We start from the raw sequence: 12,587 nt of genomic DNA, 5'->3' as shown, positions 1-12,587 counted from the left end.
CTTGTGGGCCACTGTATCAACATGGTGGTGCAACATGGTGGCCTCAGTGAGGGCTTTCACCAAAGCAGAGGAAAACCTTGGTGAGATACAGACACGTGAACACAGATGGATAAAAAGCGAGGTCCTTCCATAGCACCCCCCCCCCCCCCAAAAGAACATGGCAAACGACGAGGACGCACCTGCAGCATTTTCTAATTCATCAAAATTCAACTCTTATTTAAGTAGAAGCTTGACAGCGTGTTTTATTGACCAACATGGGGAAAACCACCAGCTCCATCTGTCAGGAGAATCACACGTCATTTTCTCTGAGTTTAAAAACGTGTCTTCAGGTTGAGATGAGCATTTGTTCTTGCTGTTAGTGTACTGTGTGTTTAAATATATTTTCCAGCTGTGCTGTAATGAGTTGTGATTCAGTGTTTGGCACGCGCTCATTATGACTCAGCCGGCATTAGAGAATCAATCACGCTGGCGTTTGTATTTACTCACGGGTTTGTGATCTCCAGATGAAAATTATTTTTGACATGTATCACAAACGCATATATGCAGGTGTAAACTGTATATGAGTGGGACAGTATGTATAGATTTGAGGGTAGCAGCGGACTAACCGACAGTTTCGTTCCCGTCTCAGGATGCGGCGCTCAGTGTCCTGGCTGTTGACCTCCATGCTGCTGGTCTACTCACTGTTCTTTGCTTGGAGAGCCAACCTGGACATCAGCAGACTCCTCCTGCTGGGAGTGGTGAGCGACCTCGCCTCGCTCTTCCGTCTTCTTCTCTGTCAGCTGTGTGCTAGCGCAGCTATATAGATCGAGATGTTCGGAATCCTGAATTGGATCCAGGAACTGAATGAGGAACGGAGACAACAGGAAGCTCTGTTTGTTTTTTGCTTCCTTGCAGGTGGAGCGTTTTTGGCTGCAAAGTGACGCTGCACTGTGCGTGCTAGCGGGCCTCGGTTTGAGCTGGACTCATGCTGGGCTGGAGAGGAGGCTGGGACATGGGGGGTTGTGGAAGACCACAGGCTGGGCGCTCACTGCGGCTGTGCTGGCACATATGGTCCACTCAAATCACAGGTGAGCGTTTCAGCCTGTATGATGTGATTTTTAAAAGACAAGAAGTCAGAGCTGAAGCTTTTTTGGTATGATTAAGGCATTTGGTCCTGGCCGGTAGGTGTTTTCAGCATTAAATGTAAATTAACTCATTTTGTATAAGAAAATATATATATATATGTACAGTGAGGAAAATAAGTATTTGAACACCCTGCGCTTTTGCAAGTTCTCCCACTTAGAAATCATGGAGGGGTCTCAAATTATCATCTTAGGTTCATGTCCACTGTGATTTGATTTAATTTGATCATTTATTTAGTCCCCATGGGGGCAATTCAGGTGCAGTCAGCAGTAAAAATTACATTACATTCATAAAACCACATCATACAAATTCATAAAAAACATAAAAACACAGCAGAATAAATATATAAAACAAGAGCCCAGAAATAAGGTGCGAGTCAGTATAGACTTAAGTGCAACAGTGAGTCCTTAGGTGTTATTTAGGAGAGCAATGGCTGTGGGAATAAGAGTTTTTTAGTCTGTTGAATTGAATTGAATAATTGAATAAGCTTTATTGTCATTGTATAAAAAACACAATGAAATGTCGTTCGGCAACACCCCAGTGCAGCAGCTCCCTTACAGATAAATTACAATATACAATAGACTATCACATATAAAATATATAGTCTGTTAAAAACTCAGTATAAATAAGATAATGAATATTAAATACATATTTAAAAAAAATAAAACAGTGGAGGGGATATCCGGTGCAATAATAAAAACAGTGCAGTGTGATCCCCAGTGCGATACAAGTCTTTTCACAGCCATTGGGAAAAAGCTGTCCTTCAGTCTGTTTGTGTGGGCTCAGATAACCCGGAGCCGCCAGACGGGAGGATGGAGAAGAGGGAGTGTCCCGGATGGTAGGGATCATTTGTGATCTTTGTGGCCCATCCGAGAAGGCGTTTTGAGTAAATCTCAGCCAGGGATGGGAGTGGGTAGCCGATGATCCGCTGAGCTGTTTTAATCACTCGCTGAAGCTGTTTCTTCTCAGATGCGGTGCAGCTGGCGTACCACACCGTACATCCATATGTGAGTACGCTCTCGATGGTGCAGCTGTAGAAATTCTTCAACAGAGGCAGAGGCAGCTTGTTCTTTTTCAATGTTCTTAGGAAAAATAGGCGTTGCTGGGCCTTTTTAACCATATGATTGGTATTGGCTGTCCAGCCAACTTCCTCAGAGATGTGTAGTCCTAGGAACTTGAATTCTTGGACACATTCCACCCGTTCCCCTTTGATCATCAGAGCATGGTGAGGTGTAGCCCACGCCTTCCGAAAGTCAATTATTATTTCTTTCGTTTTCTTGGTATTCAGGTCAAGATGGTTTTCACTGCACCATGTCACCAGTGAATCCACTTCCTCTCTGTAGGGCATTTCATTGTTGTCACTAATCAGTCCCACAACTGTCGTGTCATCAGCAAATTTTATGACAGAGTTGGTGGCGCTGTGAATAGCAACGCAGTCATGGGTGTATAGTGTGTACAAGATGGGGCTTAGTACACACCCTTGTGGCACGCCAGTGTTGATGACAGTGGAAGCGGATGTGGAGTTGCCTATTCTCACATACTGCCATCTGTTTGTCAGAATGTCCTTAATCCATAGGCATAGCGGGGTTCCAAGCTTCAATGCCTGCAGTTTGTTGACAAGCCTACTAGGGCTGATGGAATTGAACGCTGAGCTGAACTCAACAAACAGCATTCGGACATAAGTGTTTGGATTTTCCAAGTGGCTGAGAGCAGAATGAAGCACAATGAAAACGGCGTCATCTGTGCACCTATTGGACTTGTATGCAAACTGGTGCTTGTCGAGGCCGGGTAGAATCTTGTCCTTGATGTAGTTGAGCACCAGCTTTTCCATACACTTCATTATCACTGGTGTCAGAGCCACCGGCCGGTAGTCATTCAGTCCCGAAATGGCAGAGCATTTGGGCACAGGAATGATCCTGGCAGGATCAGTGAATGATCCTTAAAAATCTTTGTAAACATGTCAACCAGTTGGTAAGCACACAACTTCAGCAGCCTCCCTGGCACGTTGTCGGGCCCAGGTGCCTTGCTGATATCGATCTTCCTCAGTACCTGCAGTACCTGGTGCTGCTGGATAACAAGGGGCTGACTGTAAGGTGATGTTGGTGGCAGCAACAACGTGTCTTCAGCCTGTCCTCTTCCTTCTTCAAAGCGGGAGAAAAAGGCATTGAGCTGGTCCAGGAAAGCCACATCTGCTTAAAGGGGAGTGATGTGGCATTTTTTATAATCCGTGATGTTTTGGATACCCTTCCACATGGAGCGTGCGTTGGCCTCTATAAAGTTGGCCTCTATGCGCTTCCTGTAGTTTGCCTTGGCAGCCTTAATACCTCGGGTCAGGTCTGCTCTGGCCTGTCTCTATGAGTCTCTGTTCCCTGACCTCAGTGCCATGTCCCGAGCCTGGAGAAGTAATCTGGTCTTTTTACTAAACCAGGGTTTTTGGTTTTGGGGAAGACCTTCACCACCTTTTTAGTTGTTGCATTGTCCATAGAAAAAGAAATGTATGACAGGACTGAGTCAGTAAAATGCTCAATGTCTGTGTGCTCAAAAATGTCCCACTCTGTGTCCTCAAAGCAGTCTTGAAGAGACAGTTTGGTCTCTTCATTCCAACACTGAATTGTTTTATTCAGCGGTTTAGACCTACAGATGAGTGGTTTGTAGGCTGGTGTCAGTATCAAAGAAAGGTGATCAGAGTGGCCCAGGTGGGGGGAGGGACGGGCTTTGTATGCCTCTGGAGAGCTAGTGTAAACCTGGTCTAATGTTTTGCTTTTCCTCGTCCTGATATCCACATTTTTGTAGAACCTGGGGAGCACAGTCTTTAAATTTGTGTGGTTAAAATCCCCAGCCACAATAAAAAGCTATCTGGGTGTTTGTTCTACTGTCTTGTTATGCTGTCATACAGCTTGGACATCGCAATTTTAGCATTTGCACACGGGTGTACATACACAGCGGCTACAAACACTCGGCCGATTTCTCTCGGCAAGTAATAGGGTCTGCATTTTAATAATAAAAACTCTAGGTCGGGGCAGCAGTGCTTCTCAATGTGCAAACATATGAATGTAGACAAACACACCCCCTCCCCTGGTCTTACCGGAGTTTGTTGTGCGGTCCGCCCGGTAGATTGTGCGACCTGCTAACTCCACAGCCTGGTCGGGAATATTTCCATGGAGCCACGTCTCCGTCATCACCAAGAGGAAGCTATCCATCGCGTTGTTGGTGTCGCGTAGTTTAATCTCGTCCATTTTATTAACCAACGAGCGAAAGTTTGCTAAAAAGACGCTAGGAACAGCCGGCTTGTGTGGGTTGGCGGCTAGCCGAGCCCGGCTGCCGGCACGCTTGCCTCGTTTCTGGCGTCTTCCACACCGTCTTCGCTGCCTCCGCTCTGTCCATAGACTCTTCCGCTTCCTTCGGCTTGTGCACTCCTGCCGCACGGTCCGCTCTCAGTCCGTCTTCTCAATCCATCCGTATTTCGTCTGGGAACAAACTGAATCCTTCCGGCGTCCAGTCGGTCCAATATTGTTCCAGTTCAATAATTTTGGTTCGAGTAATAGTATTTCTCTGTGGATTGCTGCTGTCAAAGGAAGAGCGCCGGGCCGCTGCGTCTACACGCGCCGCCATCACCACCAAATGTGACGGTTGTGACTGTGACTGTTGGTTCTGCATCTGGGCATTACCAGGCATCTGCCCGAGGGCAGAAACTTAAATTGTGGGTGCAGAGGGTGTGCAGAATCTTGGCTTTTGACACAACCCTTGTTTTAAAAAGGTCCATAATGTCCGTGCACTGAGTTCCCACAATTTTACCACATTCCTTGACAATATTACAAAGACGACTGCGATTCTTAAGGTTCAATAGGTTAAGCCAACACAGGAAGGAAAAGGTTAACACAGACTCCACAACAAAAAAGAAAGAGAAACATAATCTAAAAAAAAAGAAATCACAATGTATGTTTTTTTTTAATAGTTTATTTGTATGTTACTGCTGCAAATAAGTATTTGAACACCTGTGAAAATCAGTGTTAATATTTGGTACAGTAGCCTTTGTTTGCAATTACAGATTCAAACGTTTCTTGTAGTTTTTCCACCAGGTTTGCACACACTGCGTCAGGGATTTTGGTCCACTCCTCCATACAGATCTTCTCCAGATCTTTCAGGTTTGGAGTTTCATCTCCCTCCAAAGATTTTCTATTGAGTTCAGGTCTGGAGACTGGCCAGGCCACTCCAGGACCTTGAAATGCTTCTTACTGAGCCCCTCCTTAGTTGCCCTGGCTGTGTGTTTGGGGTCATTGTCATGCTGGAAGACCCAGCCATGACCCATCTTCAATGCTGTTACTGAGGGAAGGAGGTTGTTTGCCAAAATCTCGCAATACATGACCCCATCCATCCTCCCTTCAATACGGTGCAGTCGTCCTGTCCCCTTTGCAGAAGAGCACCCCAGAGTATGATGTTTCCACCCCCCCATGCTTCACAGTTGGGATGGTTTTCTTGGGGTTGTTCTCATCCTCTAAACATGGTAAGTGGAGTTGATTCCAAAAAGCTCTATTCTGGTCTCATCTGACCACATGACCTTCTCCCATGCCTCCTGTGGATCATCCAGATGGTCTTGTGAACTTCAAACGGGCCTGGACATGTTCTGGCTTGAGCAGGGGACCTTGCTGCCCTGCAGGATTTTAAACCATGACAGCGTCATGTGTTACTAATGTAATCTTTGTGACTGTGGTCCCAGCTCTCTTCAGGTCATTGACCAGGTCCTCCTGTGTAGTTCTGAGCTTTCTCAGAATCATCCTTACCCCACAAAGTGAGATCTTGCATGGAATCCCAGACCAAGGGAGATTGACAGTCATCTTGTGTTTCTTCCACTTTCTAATAAATAATCATAACAGTTGTTGTCTTCTACCAAGCTGCTTGCTTGTTGTCCTGTAGTCCATCCCAGCCTTGTGCAGGTCTAAGAGGACAGAATAAGAGGGTGTCTTAAAGAAAAATTAACAGGTCTGTGTGAGCCAGAATTCTTGCTGGTTGGTAGGTGTTCAAATACTTATTTACAGCAGTAACTTTCAAATAAATTATTAAAAAATCATACATTGTGATTTCCAGATTTTTTTTAGATTATGTCTCTCACAGTGGACATGCACCTAAGATGAAAATTTCAGACCCTCCATGATTTCTAAGTGGGAGAACTTGCAAAATCGCAGGGTGTTGAAATACTTATTTTCCTCACTGTGTGTGTGTGTGTGTGTGTGTGTGTGTGTGTGTGTGTGTGTGTGTGTGTGTGTATGTATGTATGTATGTATGTATGTGTGTGTATATATATATATATATATATATATATATATATATATATATATATATAAAATAAACCAAAATTTTCAGACATAAACCAGATGTGGTATACAGTTATTGGCACACTTTGGTGAATATACAGTTTTCTTTAGAGGATACATGAATATTTCCAAGTCACTGAATATGTCTCACACTTCATTTCTATCATTTATTAAGAAATGCAAACAGTATAGTACCTCTGCCGTTTCCACATATTCCCAATGCCAAAATATCTACTTTGACTTGCATTTAGCATAAAACCTAATTTCTGAAGAAATTTCATGAACATTCATTCATAAATACGTATTTGAGTCTGGTGTTAATATAGTATCTCCAACATTCTCCTGGATCAACTCAAAAATTATATAAATTATGCTACAACATTTTTCATCTGGTCCCAAAATGTTTTACAAGTTCATTATTAATACATTTTTAGTTAAATGTTCCTGAATGCTTACAACATCTTCTGGATGCTGTATCCAAAATATACTCTGGCTCAGATTCATAATAAAGACTCGTATTTTCTATGACATTTTTTATCTGTTCACCAAATTTCACCAACTTCCTCACACAACTTGTTGAGTTAAATGTTGCTATGTGCCAAACATTCTTCTGGATCTCAGTTTCAGAATATATTCCAGGTCACCTCCAAAATTGAATTGCTTATTTTCCGGAACATTATCGATCTACTCGCCAAATTTCATTGAGCTCTGTTCATTCGTTTTTGTGTTATCCTGCTAACAAACAAGCAAACAGCGGTGAAAAACATTGCCTTCCTTGATAGACTTGAGATCGTTTTCCGTTGTAATGTCTCATGCTGATTGCATCCTGCAGGAGGATAATACTTGCTGTATATTCAGGATGTGACGCCATTAATCAGTTTCGATGCTTTGACAGCCGTAGCTTTATGTTTGCTGTTGATGGTCCGTGTTCTGTTCTTCAGTTGTGATTTCAGAATTTTCTTGTTGCATTTAACAGCACTGAACAGTAATTTCTCCTGTTAGTTTTATCTGTGTAGTAAAGTTAGAACTCCACCTCACATTCCAGTTCCTTCTTAAATCCTCATGCATAAGTTTTCCCTGAGTCAACCCGATTTGTTTCTCCACTGCGCTTCATACTGCAGGTCTGAATGCCACATGGCAGGTTTACTCCGCTCACCCCGTGGTCGGGTCTAAAGAGAGGCACGGTTAGCACATAGATTCCACTCGCAGCGCTCAGTCTAAGATGTTAGCTGTCCGAGGAGGCAGATTACACCGGCGTAGTGCCGCCGAGTGCCAGACAGCCATCACTGAGCGGCTTTGATCAAAGGGAGAGCGTGGCCTGTGCTGTCAGACGCATCACACCTGTCTCCCCGTGATTAGATAGGCAGCCAGCACACTTTGCAGAGAGTAAGGGGCGGGGGCACTGCCAGCTTACCCTCAGAGCACCTTGAAAGCGAACCTCCAAACAGCCACACACCCAATCTCACACACACACATCACACGTTTCCAAGCAGGGATGTGCTCAACCCCCCCGATTAAATGCAAGTAAACACAGCTGATGTTTTTGATATTACGGAGTATAATGGTGGCGAATGTTCTCAGGGAGTGCGATCAGAGCAGCAACAGTGTGGTGGAGAGGTTCGGCAGGGAGCTTCTGGCCTCAGTTCCAAACGACTCCATCATCTTGACCAGAGGAGATCTCCCCGGAAACTCCTTGCGCTATCTTCATTACTGCCAGGGCATGCGGCCCGACGTACGCCTGGTCGACCAGGAGGTCAGAACTCTTCATTTATCCACTGTCTCATGTTCACATTAGAACAATTTGATAGTTGATTTGAAGCAAAAGTGAGAGTTTCCATTTTAGATGTCTAAAACAATACGATTTCCAGGTGTTAATGTGTCACTGTCCTCTTGCTAAGGTTAAATAAGGTTAAGCTCCAATTCTCTTATTGGTGTTTACACCGCTCTTAGGACTTCTTGTAACTGCCAGTAAGTCTCCACTTCTCTTATCTGCACGAGTGGGTCACTGTGCTCTTGCTAAGGTCTCTTCTCTGCACGAGAAGACACAACAACAGGATACCAGTGTGGTGAGTCATCAACTGAATCACCAACTCAAGATTCTGTTTTCGCGTGTTCCAGTTTGAACTAGTTTAGCTACATGGCCTGATATAACACCGATATACAATTCAGTACTTTTCAGATCACGCGCTGAGCACGTGATATGGTAGGACTGTGTACCAAATAGGAACTGGTTGTGAGAACAGGTCCATCCATTGTAACAGGGAGAAGACTCCCACTCTCTATAAAACATCACTGCACTTATGATTGGGGTTCTTCTTGAACAAATTCCTGCTTGAGCTATGTTCATTAAGAACCCTGATCTGTCTGATCTTTCATGAGATTTCAATAAATTGTCTTTTCTGTATTTAATGTATAACTCTCTGAGCCCTTTGTTCGGGACAGTTTAATCAAAGAACTGGGCCTTACACAGGGAATGCTGTTTTGTTATGATGAAGTATATTTAAGTTTATGTGTAATATGAAGACAGAAATCAAACACCAGCTGAACACCAAATTAAACTAAAACTTAAAATTATTGAAGTGTTTCTCTGACAATTTATGCAGGTTTAAAATGTTAATATTTTATGTCTATGTCACAAAGTGAGATTTTTGTTTGTTTGATCTTTATTTGTTTGGGGATTTTTTTTTTACAGCATTGTGGTTGTCCAGCAAGAAAGACCTGAAATATGATCCAAATAATGTAGGTTTTTGTATAGTCTCAATTATTTGGCAGTGCGATGTTCTTATGTTTCAGAAAAGCCTATACACATACCCTGTAAAACACAGTGAGTCAATGAATAGGTAGTTCATCCCCTCCTTTTTCTGAACACAGTAATTCAGTAACAGTAAATGCTATCATTTTGTGTGTCTCCAAATGAAAAAAGCATATAATAAAGATAAAGTGATCACAATTTAGTTAACTTTCAAGCACCAGATTGATAGAAACAGCAAGTTTGTTTTACTTATGAAATGTATTCTATACATACACCTGTCTACCACCTGTTGGACACATCTGGAATACTTGCAAGGAATAATTCTGTCATCGTGGAAATTAGGAGCAGATGTGGATAAGTTACATTTGATATTAACTTGTTTTTTTTTTCACTGCTTGTATGATTTTGTATGAATATGTTTAAATACACGTTTTGCAGATTGATATTATAGGTTATGCGTATTTTTTTGGTTTGGTTAGTCATATCACTTTTAATATTCCCTGCTTTGCTAACAGTGTAGGACTTTGACAGCAAACATGTAGATGTGCGATTGGGTTAGTCAGTCAGCAGCGGCTTTTGTAAACAACAATTCAAAAACAATAAACGCTATCATGTTTAATCTCAGCAAATTAAAAGAATATATAATGAGGATGAGCCCTGTTATATCTGGTGAAGTTTGACACACCACATCACTTGAAAAAGCAACTTTGTTTTGCTTATTTAATATTCTTCTGATAGGATAAATTATTGAAAATTTGGAACAGCTGTGGTTGAACTCATGTAGTTTATTTGCCTCTGGTTGAACGTGGGGCTCATCATGTGCTCATCACTGCGATGTGCCCACCTAACAACTTATGTTACCATACCAGAAACAAGACTTCCAGCAAATACTTGACAGAATATACAGTAGAACAGGAAAGTACAACCTGAATTCAGGAATTCATACAAAAGTGTGATGGGGGATAATGGTAAAAGTTTTTCTTTTTTCTCCACTGCGAATTGATGCCAACATGAAACAGTGTTGTGAAAGGTTAAAACCTTTGCTGCACCTGTGCTTCAAAACATTATTCCACAGTCCATATCTAAAGGAAGACTTCACGCTCTATAGGCATATTAGCACGTATATTGCGTGTATATTCGCAGTAATTGAAATAAAATGCCTCCATGATCGACATTGTAGTTTTCCTTCTTCCATGGAGATTGTGATTGTGTGTAATTGTGTGTGTGTGTGTGTGTGTGTTTGACAGCGGGACATCTCAAAGGTTTTTGAAATCTCTCTAAAACTTTTTAAGGTATCCTGCTTGTTGGTGTTTTGGAGGCACACTATAGATTCCCGTTTGTTAAACTTAACCGGATAGAATGAACTCATGTCTGGGTACCCTTTCTCTAGATGGCAACGTACGCGTGGTATGTAGCCAAGCTCAGGCATCACCTCCCTGGTGTCCACTTTCCAGGCCGCTGGTGGGACCCGGTCCATCCTGAGGAAAAGGGGACCTTCAGTCTGGAGCAGTTCCTGTCCCACAACACACAGTGAGTCCATGATCACAGGAACCTTCTGAACAGATAAATCAGTAGGAAGTGCAGAAAGAGTGCATTTTGAAGGCAACCATGGGGCAAATGGAAAAGTGGGTGATCTAATAAGGCAGCGATCAGTGGAGTGGCCGGTGTAGCGGAGTGTGGGGGGAAGATAAACCCGGAGAAGTGTTGAGGCCACAAAAGGAGTCTGATGAACTGCAGCACTCAACTAATCTGCTTGATTTAGTCTTGTGCAGACTCATTCTGACCCCCCTTCCTCTCATCTCTTTAACTCCTCCAAGGAGATCCCATTAGACCTCTTAGTACCAAGGCCACCAGGGGGCAGTGTTTGCCAGGCCAACATGCCCTGCTCTCAGCGGGGCAGCATGAATCCTCAGGGTGCAGGCCTTTGGTCAGCAGCACAGGGGTGTGGAGATGTAAAGGATTTCATCTGCCTGGTGTTTTCTTGCCAAAAGTTCCCCTATGTGTGTGAGAGTGAGCTCTGAGATGATCTGATTCAGGGTCTGAACAGCCTGTGTGAGAGTGTTGTGTTTGTTTTTTTTTTTTTTTTTTTTTTTCTTCCAGCAGACGGGATGTGGTGGCGTGCATCGGACTGCCCGAGGGAGACCCAAGCTGGGAGCGTAGCTTCTCTCGCTGGCCCCTTGGCGTCTGTGAGTACTTGGTGCCTCGTCATCGACAGTTCAACCCTGAAGAATGGGCACGTCGCACTTGCAACATGTACAACTGGAGTGAACCACACAACAGGTGCACAAACACCAGACGTGTCTTTAAAGTAGCAGACTTGGAAAAACTCGGCTGGGGTGGGCTTGCCATTGATCTCTGTCTCTGCGGTCTTCCTAAGCCGGACTCCACGGCGCCTCCTTCAGTGAGGTTGTTCTATATTCTATGACGTCTTTGTGAATCCAACTCCAGTTGGATTCACAAAGATGTCGTAGAATATAGAACAAGATATTCGACCCTCAGCCATTTGAAATGAGACTGAAAATGAAAAATAATGAGTTTCTTATTTCTTTTTGTCAATAACTGTGTCAAAAGTGGAATTAGTCAAAGCTCCATATTCTGCTGCCGTTGCCAGCAGGCCTTCATTCACTCGCATATCCACGACTGAATACTGTGACATTATTTCCCGCGCCCTCGTGACAAGCATGTCTGCAGATGCCCACAAGCCAAATATTAGCTTCGGAGGCCTGATAAAATATTCTTTTGAAGAAGAGGTCAAGTGTTTATGGTCGGCTGGGTGTAAAAAAAACAAGGACATGTGATTTTATTTGTTGGTCAGTCGTTTAATGTTCATGCAGCAAAAAATAGCCATTTGGCACACCAAAATGTGCACATTTGATTGGAACATGAATAATGATTAATAGTGGAAATCTGCCCAGATCAATGTGTAATGCTTTTTTTTTTATTATTTTTTAAATCTTTTTGTGTCTGTAGTTTCCATCCTGGATCATGGGAGCGTGTTGCTAATGAGGAGATGTGGCAGGCCAGGTACAGAAAACTTTCTGCATGACACATTAGATTCTTTTAGTTTTTTTTTTTTTTTTAGCGTGCAGATAAAAGCTACGTCCCGATTCGCACAGTCCTGCTAGAACAGTTTCAGAAACCAGTCTTGTGTGGTAGAGCATCAACATCTACATTCCGTTCAGTGACGACATCTACATAAATCACTCCATTGGACTGGTGCGTCTGAGAGTGTGGAGCTGCATGGCTCATCCATCCAGCACTTAGCCCTGAGACTGCACACTTTGTTTTAGGATGAAGACCGCTTTCTTTCTGTTTGACCTGGCAGAAAGGATGCAAGGAGAGGAGAAAACGCGCCTCTTTGAGTTGTCTTACACTGTGAGTATGACCTCCACAAATATGCA

At 43.3% G+C, this 12,587-nt stretch overlaps 1 protein-coding gene across 2 annotated transcripts in view; it reads left to right on the top strand.

Moving 5' to 3' along the window:
• tmem260 (transmembrane protein 260) overlaps positions 1–12,587 on the top strand; it is a 53,346-nt gene that overhangs the window by 37,645 nt on the left and 3,114 nt on the right. Inside the window, exons 9-15 of one of the 2 annotated variants that reach the window (XM_034159427.1) lie at positions 629–737; positions 895–1,067; positions 8,016–8,187; positions 10,577–10,716; positions 11,290–11,466; positions 12,157–12,210; positions 12,477–12,561. In XM_034159427.1, the coding sequence (XP_034015318.1) occupies positions 629–737; positions 895–1,067; positions 8,016–8,187; positions 10,577–10,716; positions 11,290–11,466; positions 12,157–12,210; positions 12,477–12,561 (910 nt within the window). Of the gene's footprint in view, positions 1–628; positions 738–894; positions 1,068–8,015; positions 8,188–10,576; positions 10,717–11,286; positions 11,467–12,156; positions 12,211–12,476; positions 12,562–12,587 lie in introns of both variants that reach the window. The other variant, XM_034159426.1, reaches the window with a different exon arrangement.

This window comes from Thalassophryne amazonica, chromosome 19 (genome assembly GCF_902500255.1).
Source record: "Thalassophryne amazonica chromosome 19, fThaAma1.1, whole genome shotgun sequence".
In the NCBI taxonomy this organism is placed as follows: Eukaryota; Metazoa; Chordata; class Actinopteri; order Batrachoidiformes; family Batrachoididae; genus Thalassophryne; species Thalassophryne amazonica.
The sequence above is the reverse complement of the archived record's forward strand: the minus strand, read 5'-3'. Positions and strand labels throughout refer to the sequence as shown.